General features: G+C 36.9%; 1 protein-coding gene across 2 annotated transcripts; it reads left to right on the top strand.

Annotated features, from left to right (window-relative positions):
* The first annotated feature begins 6,310 nt into the window (after positions 1-6,310).
* On the top strand, positions 6,311-11,789 carry LOC114412554 (E3 ubiquitin-protein ligase RGLG2-like). Of its 2 annotated transcripts, none has more exons than XM_028376484.1 (12): positions 6,311-6,531; positions 7,549-7,878; positions 8,851-8,935; positions 9,033-9,173; positions 9,264-9,377; positions 9,482-9,579; positions 10,017-10,096; positions 10,174-10,279; positions 10,386-10,513; positions 10,613-10,880; positions 11,382-11,438; positions 11,524-11,789. In XM_028376484.1, the coding sequence occupies exons 2-12, from the start codon at positions 7,561-7,563 to the stop codon at positions 11,602-11,604; spliced, it is 1,476 nt and encodes a 491-aa protein (XP_028232285.1). In that variant the 5' UTR covers positions 6,311-6,531; positions 7,549-7,560; the 3' UTR covers positions 11,605-11,789. The 2 variants fall into 2 exon arrangements, with proteins under 2 accessions (XP_028232285.1, XP_028232286.1); XM_028376485.1 differs by lacking the exon at positions 6,311-6,531 and adding an exon at positions 6,674-7,390.
* The last annotated feature ends 5,931 nt before the right edge of the window (positions 11,790-17,720 follow it).

Genomic DNA, 17,720 nt, shown 5'->3' with positions numbered 1-17,720 from the left:
TGAATAAAGACGCGAACAACCACGCCTAATAACTGACGATCCACATTTATAGGAAATAAATACGCATTTATGATAACAGTTAATCCTCAAAAACACAAAAAAGAAGGGTGGCAAAAACATATCCCAAAAACTCAACAATTATGGAAAGCGATCACACGATGTATGACCACGTAAATGATATAGTGCTGACATATGATGGACAAGAAGCTCATAACAACAACCATAAAATGCGACACATACCAAATAGAATATAAATAGGAGAAGTAACTGACAAAGTCATATCAGCGATCTGTTTGAAGTACGGTAAAAGAGCAACCGAAAGGCATTTAAATATAAGGACTTAGATTAGCAATTTGGCGAAAAATAACACATAATTAACATTAATCATCCATATCTGACTATTATATATGTTGACACAATACAAAATGAACTAAAACATTACAAAATGGTTAAAACATCACAAACAAGGATAACAAGACAATGTTGATAAAATGAAAAGACAAGCAAAGGGAGTCAGAGTCTGAGGAGGAACCTTTTCTTCAATCATTATGAGGAGTTGGAAGGGGGAGTCTCTTCCTCGACCTTATGTTCGCCAATAAATTTGTTAAAAATCTTGACTCAAGAGACATCCAGGTTGGGATGAAGGACTTAGATTTGCGGCATGGCTCGCTCGAATCCCATTTCAAATTGCTCATAAGCCATCACATCAACGTCGGCTCCTCATTGCCTTAACATGGCTATCAATGACTCCACCTCTTTACTAGACTCTTTAGCTTGCAACTCGAAGCCAGTCAGATCCTTTACTTGAGTCTCCAACGTCTTTTCATCCTCAAGAAGAAGAAGCTAGGATTTGGCGTCCTCTAAGTCCTTCTTGATAATTGCCTTGGACACCAAAGCTTCCTCCAACTTCTTATTTAGGGCAATGATCATTCCTTCCTTCTTGATCAACTCAAACTTCATCAAACCTACATCTTTCTTGGCTTGATCCAAAAACCCAACCAATTCTCATTTATGATCCTCCTGAGACCCATACTCTTTCTCAATCCCATGCGACATGTGTGTTAACGTGGTGTTGAAGTACTCTAAACCTTTGCAGGCACCACCAGGACCTACCTTCTTCATCCATTCCTCGTCCCCAAGAGCGGTCAAATAATCATCTATGACTTGCTCTCAAGGAAATCTCTTACTAAACATTAACTTCATCTCTTGATCGAGTGACACTTGGTACAAAATGTCCAAGGCTTCAGTAAGAGGTGGTGCAGTTGGAACAATAGGTAGGGGTGTTCAAAACCAAACCAAATCGTTTGTAAACCGTCAAACTGATCCAAAAAAAATCACAAAAACAACAATATTAAAAAATCACATATTTTTTGTGGTTTGGCTTAATTTTTATACCTTGTTATAAAAAATTGAACCAAATAGAATAAACTGTATATTATAATTATATTGGTTTTTATTGTGTAAATTAATAATAAGTATTAAATAATTTATTACTTTCTCTTTTGCTTTATAACCAAGACGCATATTTTACTTTCATATATTAAAAATGATGTACTAATATTGTTAAAAAATAGTATTAAATATCAAGTGAAGCACACATTACTATTATGTTACAAAAAAGAACTGGTAATATCATTTTATATTAATGTTAAATAGAAGTTGACATTATAATTTTTAACTAAAATATGTTAAACAAAATTTAATTTAAAATAAAATTCATTTTTAAAATAATATAGCACAATAATTATGCAAGTTTAGTTGATAGATTTTAAATTATGTTAATAGGATAAAAAAATTGCCAAACCGAACCAAACCAAATCGCAAAATTTTGGTTTGGTTTGGTTTGGTTTGGATTTGATATTATATTTAAATCGAACCACACATCTTTATTTTATGTTTGGTTGATATGAATTTTTGTCTAAACATAAAACCAAACTGCACCGCAAATACTCCTAACAGCAAGGAAGGGAATCCGAGTTTGAAATAAGAGTTGAAGTCGGCTGGTCATTGTTGATAGTCAAATCAACATCCACAGAGCCTCTATTTGTATCTTTTTGAGACTTTTTGGATGGTTGGTTTTTGGAAAGAGTACTGGCTATTGCAAAAATAGGGTTTAGGGGGACCCTTAAAGGAGGGTCAGGAGCTCCTTCCATGAAAGATTTACCTGACTCCATTTGCAACTTCGTCTTCCACTTGTAACCTTGGCAGAGGTGATCCTTATTGATTGGAATGGGGTTTCTTATAGCAAAAACCTGTGAGTCATAAAGAAACGAGGGAACACGTAAACAAAATAGTTCAAATATACCAAAAACAACATATACATAAATAATTCCTTAGGCTGACTTCATCACTGCAAAGTTTCAGCAAGACACTACAAGGAAGTTTGAAAGGATGAAAAGTGTTAAGCAAAGAAATTAATTCCTTCTCTAAGGACTCCATAAAAATACTCTTGGACAGTAATCCTAACAAAGGGATTCTGATTCCAATACAAGGGGAAAGTTGGTATCCCAAAGTCATCAGTTAAAAGTCTAGGGCACCATTTCCCTCCTCGCACTCTAAAAAACCTATTCCTTAAATGATTCACACTATCTAAGTAGGCTACAAGGATTGCCTCACGAGATTGACTGCTTAAAGAAACCCATCCAACTATAGGATTTTTTTCGCAATACAAAATAATGAAAAAATGTATTGACAGTCGAAACCTTATTCAGTCCCTCACAAAGGAGTTCAAAAAGAATGAACAAATGCCCACCCATTAGGATGAAGCTGGGAAGGGGCACAATTGATTGTGCTCAATACGGAACATTGAAAATTAGAAAAAGGGAAGACAACACCAAACTTCCTAACAAACAATTTGTACATATATGTATACTCGCCTACCCCCAATGGCGAATAACATACCTTCTCTTCTTCGTTGCATGCCTCTACTACTACTAAGTCAATACCTCCTACCCTGTATACCATTGACCTTAGGACATCGACCATATTGGGATTAAGATATATGGATGGTGTAGACAATGCCTTTTAATCTGCCCAACCATAGTTTGTATTGGTAGAAACGTCTATACTAATGTCCTCGGCCCCGACATCGTCATTATCCTCATTCCCCACCTCATTATCAGATAAATCTTGACTATCTTCAAATTACACTATAGTCAGGTCACATTCCCTCTCAATACCAAGAGTGTCTTCGTCAGACTCTTTGATAACATCCTCCATGCTCACATTGTCAGCACTGTCCTCCTCCACGACATCAACGGAATCGACATCCAATTCACAAGAAGCATTCGTTGAATTCGTACTAAATGCCAAAAGTAAAGGGTCGATACATTCTGAGGAAGGCACCTGATTCACAAGAACCATCTCGTCTGGGTGAGTGCATTGGTCATCACCTTCATTTCCTAAAATAGACACCTTGGCTTAGGCGACAAATAACTATCGTATTCTCAACATGGGGAACAACAAGGAAGAAAAGAAAAATGGGGTAAACCAGAATGCTTAAAAAAAAACCCTAAAAAACTAAGCCCAAAGGAAAACTCAAAACACTATGCAAAAAGCTAAGAACCAAAATGACAATAAGAGTGAGAAAAGTAGTACCTGTTATAGATTTCTTCATTTTTTCTAAACTAAGTTTGCCGAAGTTGGGTGAAGTGCGGATTCTCAGTCTTCTTCAAGAAGTTTCTGAAAACGACCAAAACAAAGGTAATGGAAAGAGAAAATGACGACCATCATTTTATAGGAAAGGAGGGCCATGGGCCAAGCATCATAGGCCCATCAGGGAGTAAATCTAACGATTTTAACATATTTGGATGAACCAATCTAATGAGTGGGGAAGACACATTAAGATGAGTTAATGCTAATAATTTGTTTCTGTGCAAATGTCACATACAAAGCTCACGCATAACAAAAGGACACGCCTCGCCGCCAACATAAATCACGAGGAAGCCCAAACAAAATGACATGACGTATCTCGAGAAAGAGATATTAGTCCACTATGTGTCCTTGAAGGACGATTGACCCAGAATTAAGTGCCTATGTCGTTGGGCTCAATGTTTGAGGGATTGTACACCATTCAGGATGGATATCCCAATAAAACTGACAGGATAACATTAGACGACTCATCCTTAAGTATCTATGCCATTATGCTCGATGCTCGAGGGGATGTACACCATCTGAGACGGATATCCCGGTAAAACTGATAGGAGAACATTTGGACGACTCATCCTTAAGCATCTATGCCATTAGGCTCGATGCTTGAGGGGTTATACATTGTCCAAGACAAATATCCCGATAAAGTTGATAGGAGAGCATTGGAAGACTCATCCTTAAGCATCTACGTCATTAGGCTCAACGCTTGAGGTGTTGTACATCACCCGAGATAGATATTTCGAGATATTGATCATGATGGGAAGAGTGACTAGCTCTTTTATGCACTTATGCCATAAGACCCCATGAACAAGAAGCTAGGCACCATATGAGGCAAGGCTCGTAGTGACCGACTAGTCACAATATTGTCGGTTAAATGAGGTGATACCCGACCCTCGTTATTTTTGTATCTCTTTTCTCTAGTAATTCAAACAAAATTTATTATTTTTTTACATCATAAAATAGTTTTTATAAGTGTTAAAAAATTTATTATACATAAAAATATATGATTGAATAAGAGTGATTATATTTAAATTAACTCAATTAATATTATAAAAATATTATTAGTATTATTATTGTTGTTGTTGTTGTATATCATTATAATTATATACTCCTTCTCTTCCTACTATATTTATGATACTAATTACTTAATTCATCAAGATTGGCAATATTATAAAAAAGAGGATCTTATAAATAAGATCAGAAAGATGAAGACTAATATATTTTTTATCTATAAAAATAAAAAATAAGTACAACACACCCTTCTCAACCAATCAAGTTAGGTTCCAAGTTATATGATTAACAGGTTAAGCACATATAATTGCTACTATGATGAAGTAACTAAAATGCTTAATAGTAATAATAAATTTTAAAACAAAAAAGTTATACACTGACAGTGTAAAATAACTTTACAATGTTATTCAATTAGAAACCATCATTTATGATAAGTTTGTTGACTTTTACAAAAATATTTTAAAATAATTTTACATGGTTATCCAATTAGAAACCATCGTTTATTTTTGGACGAAAAGATATCTATAACATTTCATTCATCACCAATAGGTCAATACAAAATATCACATGATTGTAAAAATAAAGACTAGATAAGGATGGTGCCACCCTAGTGAGCTCATGAGATCACATATGGATGACAAAACGGTCCGGGTTACGCTATCAATTTGGTAGGGCGGGATGAAGAATCCAACCCGTCAACCCATTGTGGCCTACCCCACCTAACTTGCTAGCCCAATAGGCTGAGTGTGAGGCTGGGTGAGTTGGCCTACCAGCCCGTCATACATATTTTTCTTAAAATGTAAATACCAGTAAGTGTTTAGGGTTTGGGTTGTCACTTTGTATTTTTTTTTAATTTTATAGTGTTGCTCAAAAATCAAAATACATATTTGTTATTGTTTTTATATTATTTTATAAATTCAAGGAAATTTTATATTAAAATCAAATTTAGAAAAACAATTGATATGTTTTATGTTTTTTTAATTAAATTTGTTCCTTTTTAAGAAAAAAACTAAATTTGTTCATTTGGATTAATTTTATAAAATAAAATATATTTTTTTCATTTCTGACGGGCCGGCCAACCAACCCACCACCAAGCGGGACGGGACAAAATCTTTACATCTCAACTCTCATTTATCCAATTTTGCGCTTTTGATTTTGTCCACAACACCTTTGCAATCTATTTCAAAAATCACATTACTAAGCAATCATCGTTTATGTAGTAGTATAAAATTATTTTATATTATTAATAGATAATTATTAAACTCATAATTTTATATCACAAATAATTAATAATATAATGGAATTATTGACCTATTTAACTCAGGATTGGTACAATAGTGTAAAACTAATTGCGTTCATATGTGGAGAAACAATTTTCTCCCTATGCAGAATTAATTTTTTTCTTTGGACCAAGGATAATCCCATATGTAAGCGGGATTAGTCTCTCCTAGTGGGTTCTCTTGTGATTTCTCAACAAAAAAAAATTATTATTTAATATTAATTGACCGTGCTTTAAAAATAATTAAAATTAACCACATACTAATAATTAATAAAACAATAAATTTTAATAAATAATAAATAAAAATATACAATCACATTCACTGTTCATTAATTTTTAAGTACATGTTAGCTATGTTTAGACGTTTACTCCATGTGCATCATCCTCTGCAACCTTCATCTTCAACGCTAGAAAACAAAATTAAAAACTAAAAGAATAAAAAAGAAGAAGAGAGAAAGTGTCTCTCCAGTATCCACTCTTGGCGTTTACAAGAATCGTTTTATATTTGATCATCCTCTTTCCCTCTCTCTCTCTCTCTCAACCCCGATTCCAGAATATTCCGAACGCCATGTTTCATCGCCGTCCAGATCCAGGTATTTCCATCACCACTTCACTCTCAAACTCCACTCTTTTTCTTCATCAATGTCGTTTCGTTTCATTATATCAACGCTTTTCACAAATTTCAATTTACAAGTTACAACATATGGTTATTATTTTCGGATATTCCCGATTTAGTGTAAGGTTTTCGCAATCTATCGTTGTGGCCACTGAGCATGTTAATTGATATGCACGACGACTGCGAGAGTTCATGTAGAAATTGAATTGATATTTCAGGCAATTTTTTTTTTTAATTTCCTCTTTCCATTTATCGTTCAACGAGATTTTGTCGCGTTATTATTATTATTATTATTATTATTATTATTATTATTATTATTATTATTATTATTATTATTATTAGTGCATTCGGTGTGGAGCCAAACCGAGATGTCGTGTGTTGAATGTGTTTGAAGACACATGGCGGCGGCTACAGGGTTACTTAATAAGCCCCTGTTGGTGGATTTTTTTATGAATTGGTCCATATCTCTTAAATTGAGCATTTGCTGCGAAATTTGAAGATTCAATTATTCAACGTTCCAGAAGAGTTCTTTGTTTCCATTTATATATAGCACCTGGAATTGGCTTTGGAGTTCTTATACTTGGTTTTGAATTCTGGATTTTGGATTGTGTTCTGCTCAGTTTTGTTAAGGAGAAAGTGTGCTTAGGAATTTCTGGTATTATTTATTATTAGCGTGCTTGGTTCCACATTCCAGACGCCCCAGACGTGGTTTTTGGCGTCTAGTAAGAAGCTAATAGTTATAACTTTCACATCTCAGACGAGGTTGTTGACGTTTAATAAGAAGCTAATTAATTATAGCTTTCACGTCCCAGTCGTGATTTCTTGCTTCTCAACAGGTTTGCAAACACACTATATAGCATCTGGAATTGGATTTGGAGTTCTTGTTATTTGTTGTGCTTTTGATTTTGGATTGTTTTCTACTTGGTTTTGTTGAGGAGATAAGTGGGGTTGGGAGTTTTTGTTATTATTCATTGTTATTGTTTTGGTGTTTTAGAGAATTGAGTTGATGGGGGGTAACAATTCCAAGGAGGATAGCAATTGGAGGCAGAATTCACCTGTGCGTTCAAGTTCTTCTGCGTCTTCTTGGGGTTCATATCCTGACCCCAACTCGGGTTATGGTCAGGGGGGTTACACTTATGAGCAGCAACAGCCTTCTTATCCTACACAGCAACAATATTATGCCCAGCCGCCACCTCCACTGCCACAAAACTATGGCTATGAACCTCAGCCTCATGCTAGTGGCAGAGTGGCCAGCCATAGAAATGAAAAGCGGTTAGACAGGAAGTACTCGAGAATTGCAGATAACTACAATTCCATAGACGAGGTAAGATATGCTTTGCTTGTTGGTGATGTACATGTACTGTTGTGTTTAACTTTAGCTTGTCATGGGATTAAGTCATGGTTATTTTTATCTGGCTGGGCATTGAAATGTTTTTCTTCATTTGGCTTTGTTTTGTGTACTTTCATTTTTTTAATAAACATAATTTGGCAGCTAAGAATCCAAAATATTTACTTTTTATTTTTTAAAAAATATTTTGGCATTTGGTATTGGGAATCTTTCATTCTGAATTAAATTACTTTCCTGAGAATAAGATTGTTAGGAATAAGATTCTTGGGGAATTTTTTAACATATGTTTGGTTATTAATTTATTATTCAACTTTCTTTGGAATCATTTGTTTATGATTACGGCTAATTACCACAGAAAAGTTTAGTAACTTTACAAATAATTATCACAGGAAAGTTTTATTGTCACCTCTGAAAGTGGGAAAATTTTATTTCCACTTATTTATAACTTAACATTCCCAAGAATGCAACGTTAGGAGTTTAGAAGAAAATAATAGTCACAATGACAGTGCAATTGCAATTGAATGTTATATTGAATTTTAAGGTTGATGATCTTTTCTTCAGAAAGATTCATTACGATCTCAAGAATCAGGACAGGAAATTTTAAAGCAGCCCACCTTGTGCTAGCTCATAAAATTACCAGTGAATGGCGGCCAGCTCATCTTGCTTCCATATTCTGCCATTTAACTATGAAAAATTGAATTCACTGAAGTGAAAGAGAAAGACTTTGCATGCTTATATTTTTCTGATGAATTTAGAGCTATAAGTGAGTATAAAACTTTTTAAGTGTATTTTCATGTGATCAGGCATGACTTAGCTGATCATAATATTGTCTTGCAATTTTCATGTTTCTGTCACTGATGGTCCTTCTTATTCATCTTTTTATTTTAGGAAATTTGTTGATGCTTTGTCATCATTTGAATTCTTACATTCTCAAATTTGTCATTACAGGTGACTGAGGCTCTTGCTCATGCGGGCCTTGAGTCTTCAAATCTTATTCTTGGTATTGATTTCACTAAGAGCAATGAGTGGACAGGTTAGGCCTTAAAAATATACATTTAGTTCTTTAGATAAAAAGTACAATTTATGCAGTGTTGCTGTGAAATATATGCTGAACTTGATGCTGCTTTCAGGAAAGCATTCCTTTAACAGAAAAAGTTTGCATCACATTGGGAATGGTCCAAACCCCTATGAACAAGCAATATCAATTATTGGGAAAACCTTGGCTGCATTTGATGAGGATAACTTGATTCCTTGTTTTGGATTCGGGGATGGTATCTTTCTCAAAGTTCTCAACTTATTTTTTATAGAAGTTTTATTGTTGTTTAAATGTGGTAATGGGAATTACTGTGATATCATGGCAGCATCAACACATGATCAAGATGTCTTCAGTTTCTATCCAGATGAACGATTTTGCAATGGATTTGAAGAAGTGTTGAGTCAGTATAGGGAAATTGTTCCTAATATTCGACTTGCAGGTTATATTTCTACTACTTGTCTGGTTCTTCTTTTGCAAATTCTACTTATTTCTGTTGTAGATATTGTAATACTGAGCTAATTTGGACTGATGGTTTTATGCCAGGTCCTACTTCATTTGCACCAATTGTTGAAATGGCCATGACAATAGTTGAGCAGAGTGGAGGCCAGTACCATGTTTTGGTGATAGTTGCAGACGGCCAGGTACTCTATTTATATCCAGAATGTATCGAGTTGTCTTAAATTGAGCAATTTTCAGATCTTTGTGATGATGTCTCCATTTACCTTTCATCTTTTCAATTTTCTGGATTTAGCTCAGGAAATGACTTGGTTTGCAAAACTAAATTGTATTGTGCTTTCCCCTTCGTTCTTGTTTCTATTATTTCAGAGACAAAAGTAGTTGGGACTAAGAATCCAAAATCAACCAAAAGATCTTTTCTTGACTCAATTTGCCTTCAAAACATCAGGATTTTAACGGACAGGAAATATATATTTGTCATACATAAAGCTCCACTCTTCCTGTAATTTCATGTAGTTAAAGTCACGTTTGCTACAATGCAATTTGAAGTAGATTGTCCAACTTACTTTTGCTATAATGATACTTTGCTTAGTATAAGCCAACCTGCATTGATATGCTGCAGGTAACAAGAAGCATTGACACTGAGCGTGGGAGGCTAAGTCCACAGGAGCAGAGGACTGTGGATGCCATTGTTGAGGCCAGGTGATTATCCTGTAGGTTTTGTTCAACAATGTTTTTTCTATTCAAATATCTTTTCTTATATACCTGCTTTGTCACAGTAAATTTCCTCTTTCAATCATATTGGTTGGTGTTGGGGATGGTCCTTGGGACATGATGAAGGAGTTTGATGACAATATTCCAGCTCGGGCCTTTGATAATTTTCAGGTAATCGATGAGGAGAAAACATAATGTTGATTAACAACTGTTCAAATGTTTCAATTAGTGGGAATTGATTGACTGTATTAATGTGGGTTTCTTTGTGCTTCTTTAGTTTGTGAATTTCACGGAAATTATGTCAAAGAATATTCCTCCTTCTCGAAAAGAAGCAGCATTTGCACTTGCAGCACTGATGGAAATTCCTTCTCAGTATAAGGCAGCAATAGAGCTTAATCTCTTGGGGTAAACTTTTGGTTTGTTACCATTTTTTTACCTAAAAAAAGACTTCAGTTCAATTTCTGACAATTTTGGTTGCTCCTTGCATTTATTACTATTTAATAGTAGTCGAAACGCCAATGCTCCTCAGAGAGTTGCCCTCCCAACACCATCATATGGTTCAGCATCTATGGGCACTTCAAAACCATATGGTTCAGCATCTTTCGGCGCTTCAAAACCTTATGGTTCAGCATCTTTTGATGCCCCAAAACCTTTTGGCAGTTCAAAACCTTCTCATCCTGCTAACTTTGAGCAGAGTGCCCCTTCTTATTATGACAACAGGGACCTAGTTGGCACAGCTCCTCCTGCCCCAAGTTCCACATATGACAATCAGGTACTATCCCTACAAAAAGTACAAAGTACTTCCGAATTCTGATAGAAATATGTGATGTTCCTTATCAGGTCTTTTTTGGAGCAAATACAAATGGAATAGCCTAATAGGGCATCGCTCGAAATTACATGAATATACATTAATGTTTCTTTTTCCTTATTCCAGTCTAGCTTTTCTTTGGCGTTATCTTTTCATGGCTTAGTTAAGAAATTAGATTACTCAAAGCATCTACCTGGTCTAATGGGGAGAGATTAATGGCATCAATTACCTGCTTAATTTTGTTGCATTTTTTCATCATGAATCTAGGTTGTAGTTGCACAAATGTCTAGTGACTGAAATGGTACTTGTCATGAATCCAGGTTGTAGTTGTATATTTTTATTGTCTTGTTGCCGCGTTGCATTTTATGTCCCACGTAGGGATTGGATATGCAATGGTTTTGTTATGAATTTATTAATCAAATTTGTCATACTATACAATTAACAAATTGAATTGGTCTTTTGCAGCTTTGCCCCATATGTCTGACCAATTCAAAAGACATGGCCTTCGGATGTGGACATCAGGTAAAACAATATTTCAATTTCGTCCCATATTTTTTAAGTAAAATAAGGGAATGCTTATGACATCTTTGTATATGTTACATGACAGACATGTTGTGAATGTGGACAAGATCTTCAGTCGTGTCCCATCTGTAGAAGCCCCATTAACACCAGAATTAAGCTTTACTAGGAGGCATCTTCCGTTGTGAATTAACTATTTTGTGGTGTAAGCTAAATTCTTTGATTTTTTTTAATTTTTATCTTCTCTGGTTGTATACAACGTTAGATCAGCTCTGTTTCTATTGATGAAAAATGGTGCAATAAAAAAAATCCAAACCAATTAAATTATTTGGTTTTATTTGGTTTGGACTTGTAGAAAAAGAAATCTTCAAACCCCAACCTAACTAAAGTGAACAAGAATTTGTTTGGTTTGTTTCTTGGGTTGTGCAAACGAAAAGAAATTGTAAATTCAATCATTTTAGTATCCAGAGTAAATTGGAGAAAGAAAAGCTGTATTTCAGCACATGTAATCAACTAATTCTTATGATAAAATCACAAATCCTAAGTTATACGAACACAGCAGGGAGAACCACAAGTCAAACAATCTTTCTTAGACCTACTTGTTCCTACCATGAAGTCCGACACTTGAACCAGTGGTTTGGATCGAGTCGAAACTATTGACATAAATTAAACTGATCAATTTGGATTAAACTTTTCACGTTGATCACGTTTATCTGGACTAACAAACACTTTCAGATCAAACCAAGCTTACTCTTTCCCTACAATTACAATCACATGAATTTTCACCACAAGAATAACTTTGTTGGCTTGGTAAACTTCATTTTGGTTTAACAACTAAAATTATTAACCACAACACGTGTACAATGCTTTAAATACTTTCACTCTAATCAACCAAGCTTTACAAAAATAACAAATTTTGTATTGTGAGATATCAAAACCAGCTAACAAGTATACATCCGAATCCGAAGTGAATCTGATCATATTAATTAGGGATGTCTTATTTTTATTTTATCAATTAGGATCAATTAGAATAATAGTTAGTCATGATCTTATCAATTAGGATTCCCTTTATCTTTATTTTATCAATTATGATAATTATTAGGGATGTCTTTGTAGCCTATTTAAAGGGCAAATTTGATTAGAATTTAATCAAGAAGAAATATTTAAAAAAACTTGTGTTAGTTTAGGATGGACTTTGTCAAGGACAAATTTGCTTTTCACTCTCACTAAAACATTTGTTAGTTTAGGAGAAGTTCTATGAAGGATGAGTTTGCTTCTTGCTTTCACTTAGGTCGAAAGAAGTCTTCCGTGTCTAGATCCATGGCCTGATCCTATACGAAAGTTCATAACAACTAAGTATTAAGAGCCAACATGAGTAACATGGATTTAGTAGCAAAACTTAATAACTTCAAGGAACAAATGGTTGCCAGGCAAAGCTAGAGGAGCAAATGGCCAAGCTTTCGGTTGCAATTATTAATAATGGATATTTAGTTTCGACAACAAGGTAATTTGAGTGTTGCTATGAATATGACTCAAACATCAGAACGCAAGCAAAAGGTCTCTCAAGGGGGGCTGCAACCAACTTTCAAAAGTGGGTCGACTACTTCCACCGATACAAATAAGCCAACTGGAATCAGCATGCCCACTTTTGAAAGTTGGTACAATCTCCCTTGTGAAACCTTTTGCTTGTGTTCATAGCAAAACCTAAATTATCTTGTTGTTGGAACTGAATATCTACTCTTAATTCTTCTGATGGCTTGAGATTGACAAACTCACCCAATATATTATTATCTCCTAAACCTTTATTTTTCCTTCTATTTCTTGTTTCTCCCGAGTTCTCTCGTGTTGAGGCTTTAGTGACCACAATAGAAAGCTTAGCCATTTTCTCCTTTAGAGTGCTCTTCCTAGCAACCATTTGTTCCATAAAGTCATTTAGTTTTGTTGCTAAATCTGTGGTACCCAAATCTAGCTCTAAATACCCATTTTTTTTATGAACTTTCGCGTAGGATCAAGTCACAGGTCTAGCCATGGAAGTAGACTCATCTTTGATAGTGTTCCTCTTAAACTAAAAGAAGACTCTAGGCACCGTGCTCTTGCATATGTCACTCGCCGTGGGTGGCATATACTGGAGTCATGATATTGATACATTCTTGCATGCATGCCACTGGCCGTGGGTGGTATACACTGGAGTCATGATGGTGATATGCTCTTGCATGTATGTCACTCGCCATGGGTGACATACATTGGAGTCATGATATTGATACGCTCTTGCATGCATGTCACTTGCCGTGGGTGGTATACACTGGAGTCATGATGGTAATATGCTCTTACATGTATGTCACTCGTCGTGGGTGACATACACTAGAGACTTAGTAGGGTGCTCGTGCGCACATGCCGTGAGTGGCATGTACTAGAGGCTTTGTAGTATGCTCTTGCATATATGTTACTCTCCGCGGGTGGCATATACTAGAGTCATAGTGGTATGCTCTTGCATACATGCCTCTTAAAAGTGACATGTACTGGAGACGTGGTATTGTGCTCGTGCACACATGTCACTCGTCGTGGGTGGCATGCACTAGAGGCTTAGTAGGATGCTCGTGCGCACATGCCATGGGTGGCATGTATTAGAGGCTTAGTAGGGTGCTCGTGCGCACATGTCACTTGCCATGGGTTGCATGTACTAAAGTCACAGTGATATGCTCTTGCATACATGTCTCTTACAAAGTGCCACGTACTAGAGACTTAGTGCTAGAAGAGGGGCTCACCAAGGGTGGACCTTGGTTTTTAAGAGCCACGGAGCTACGACTATGGATGCTCTTGTCTTGATTAAGTACAAATTCACTTCATTATCCCAGACATGCCTCGTTAAAACCCCTAAAGCCAAAACCCTGATTTTTCTATTTTTAGGATAAAAGACCTGTGTAGGAAAAAGAGTAAAACATTGGCTTTGGAGTGTAGGTCAGCTAAAAGAGAACTTTAGGTGAGTGACATTCCATGTTCTTGGAATTGCTTTGCCATCCAACTGTTGTAGTCACTCCATTGTCAAGGTTGGTTGTAACCTTGAGGGACCTTCCCAGTCGGGGCCAAGCTTTCCCACTCGGGGATCTTTTTTGGCTTCACCTTGGACTCGCAATACGAGGTCACCGAGTTAAAAGGCTCGTGATTGAACCTTTGTATTGTATCTCCTGACTGGTCGTAGTTTGGGAGCTTCTCCCCTAATCCTTGCCATTTCTTGGACTTCTTCGGTGGTTTCAAGTTCCATCCTCATATTCTCTTCATTTTGCTATTGCTGGAACAGTAGTCTCCTTGTCGACGGTTCCCTGACTTCAATGGGGATCATGACATTTGTGCCATATGTGAGTCAGTAAGGAGTTTCGTTGGTTGTAGAGTTCTTCTTTCCATAGGCCTTTAGACTTGTCAAGTCTAGTATGCAAGGCCTTGAGGATGACTTTGTTAGTTGCCTCTGCTTGTCCGTTAGTCTAAGGATGTTTGATAGAGGTGACTAGGTTCTTGATGCCTAACCTTGTCAGGAAGTCTTCACAAGTCTAAGATTTGAATTGAGTGTCATTGTCGGTGACAATGGCGAATGGGAGGCCATACCTGCAGATGAGCTGTTTCCAGGTGAATTTCTCCATGTCATTGGTCGTAATTTTCCATAGTGGTGTTGCTTCTATCCACTTGGTGAAGTAGTCGATGACGACTAGTAAGTATTTGAATGCTTCTAGGGCCTTTGGTAGTGGTCCCAGTATGTCCATTCTCTACATGGCAAACAGACAAGGGGAGCTTAGACTATGAAGGTTGTCAGGAGGAGTGCATGACACGTCTGCAAACTCTTGGCATCGTTCGCACCTCTGTTCGAACCCGACAAGTGCACTGGATCACGCAAGTAGTCTAAAATGGTAAGAATCGAGTATTGGACTCTCGGGGAACTTGTGTTACTTGGTAAAGCTATATTGAGTGAATAGGTGTCTTGTATGAAAAGATATGTGTGGACTATGAACAAGTATGTAAACTAACTATTAAAATGGAAAATCACATGAGTAATGATGTGTAAAGACAAGTAGACAACGTGTTGGTCTTCCTATTAGGTGCCTGATGTTATAAGGATATTCTCTACTTAACAATGCTCATGTGTTCTATGGTGTCTCCTGAAATGCTAAACCCCGATCCCTCGTGATAGTCTAGCCTAATCCTGATCAAGCATCATCCTCAGATCCCTCTTGTTGGACTAAACTTGACCAGGACCGCATTAAGACAAACATACAAATACCTAGGTTACCGTACCTCGATCTCTCGTGATAATACGATAAACTAGCCCTGTCCTATCAAGTTCTAAGAATCAGACCAATTCCCACTGTTGAATGATCCTAACAAAGCATGCATCTACGTGATCAAGGAAAAAGCATACTAAAATTATGTACTGATAGCACAGAGAACACATAAAACATCATTAAATAGATATAAAGGTATTTACATCAAGTACCTACAAGGAAGAACCAACAAAGGATTTAGCTCTCCATATCTGGGAAGCTTCCTTTACAACAAAGAGAAGAGAAAAATGAAGGATTGAAGAAATACAAGTAGTGGGGATGTCGCCTCCACCTCTAGAACCTCACAATCACTCACAAACTCATTTCATGCTCTCAGGATGACTTCCTCTTCAAGCTCATTTCTCTGCCAGTCTTTGCACAACAAAAGCTCTCAAAACTCTCTGGAACTTGGACCTTTCTCTCTCTAGAAATCTCTAAACATGCAGAAGCTTCGAGAAATGCCCAAACTCTCTCTCCATTTCTGATTTCAGGCTTAAATAGGTGGCCTCGTTGGTGCTTGTGTGCTTAGCGCAACAATAGCTCGCTTAGCGCACATAAGTGAATTTCAGCTTAGCGCGCGTTTTCTAGCTTAGTGGATGCATGCAAGCGGCACGCTTAGCGGGATGAGCCCTCACTTAGCACGTGTGTCCAACTCATCCTTCTTCCAGATTCTTCCTCGCGCTCAGCCGCAGGAGTGGTGCGCTCAGCGGATGGCTAAGCCGACAGATTGGCTTAGCGAGAAGCTAAAAATCAACACTTCATAACTTTGCCTAATTAACCTGAAATTGAAAGGAAATGATTATTAAATACACAAAATGGGAGTGCTAAGTACTTATTACCTATATTTAACCAAAAAGTAATTACAACACTACAAAATAACCATAAATGGGAGGAGTTAGATACAATTTTCACAGATTTCTTACACAAAAGTTAGTTGTGTTCATCGACTAACAACCTCCTGGTAAAGTCGAGGGTGTTGGCCAGTAGTTGCTGGCTTGCACCACTTTGGTGGCTAGGGAATGTCCTCCAGTATGAAGATCGCATATCCCTTCATGAAGTTCTCTCATAACGTAGTCTACTTGTTGACTATTTAGGCATTTGAGTAGGGGTGTTGTCAACCCTTTTTTGAATAGCTCACCATCAAGGATGATGTAGTAGCAAGCCTTTCGTTTAAGGCATCGGGCTTCGTCCTCGTTTGGTGGTAGTACCCCCTGAATTAGGAAGTTCATATAGGGGGTCATCCAATTTGGTTCCTCCTCTTCTCTGGCCACAATTTCCTCAGGATCTATGGTAGGAGTTTGAAGCGTCACTTGAATGATGGTCTTGAGGTGCCCAACCTTCTTGGTGCTGGCCAACTTGGAGAGTAGGTCTGCTCGAGTATTGCTTTCCCTGGGGATGTAGTACATTTCGAAACATTCAAAATTGTCGATCAGAGACTTCACTATGTGATAGTACTTGAGCAATACTGTTTCCTTGGTCTGATATATGTTGGCAACTTGTCCTTGGACAAGCTATGAGTTTGTGTAGCATTGCAGCTTCTTGGCTCCGACTTCTCTTGCTAGGTTCAGATCTACAATAAACGCCTCATATTCTACCTAGTTGTTTGAGGTCTAAAGTTGACTTTGAGGGCTTACTCTAGGGTGATATTATTGAGGACTTCAAGGATAATTCCTACCCCGCTTCCTTTTGCGTTGGATGCACTATCAACATAAAAGTTCTACTGATCTGGGGTGGTTGTGTCATTTCCAGCAAATTATGCCAGAAAGTCAACCATGAATTGTCTCTTCATGGGGCCGTCTAGTTTGTACTGGATGTCGAACTCTAAAAGTTCGACGGACCAGGCAATCATCTTTCCTACGAGTTCAGGCTTTCTCAAAACCTGCTTGATGGGGTAGTTCGTCTTGACTACCACTTGATGACTTTGGAAGTAAGGCCTAAGTCGTTGGGCCGAGGTGATAAGTGCTAGCACCACCTT

This window comes from Glycine soja, chromosome 5, assembly GCF_004193775.1.
Source record: "Glycine soja cultivar W05 chromosome 5, ASM419377v2, whole genome shotgun sequence".
Classification (NCBI taxonomy): domain Eukaryota; kingdom Viridiplantae; phylum Streptophyta; class Magnoliopsida; order Fabales; family Fabaceae; genus Glycine; species Glycine soja.
Note: the sequence above shows the minus strand (reverse complement) of the source record. Positions and strands in the feature narration are given on the sequence as shown.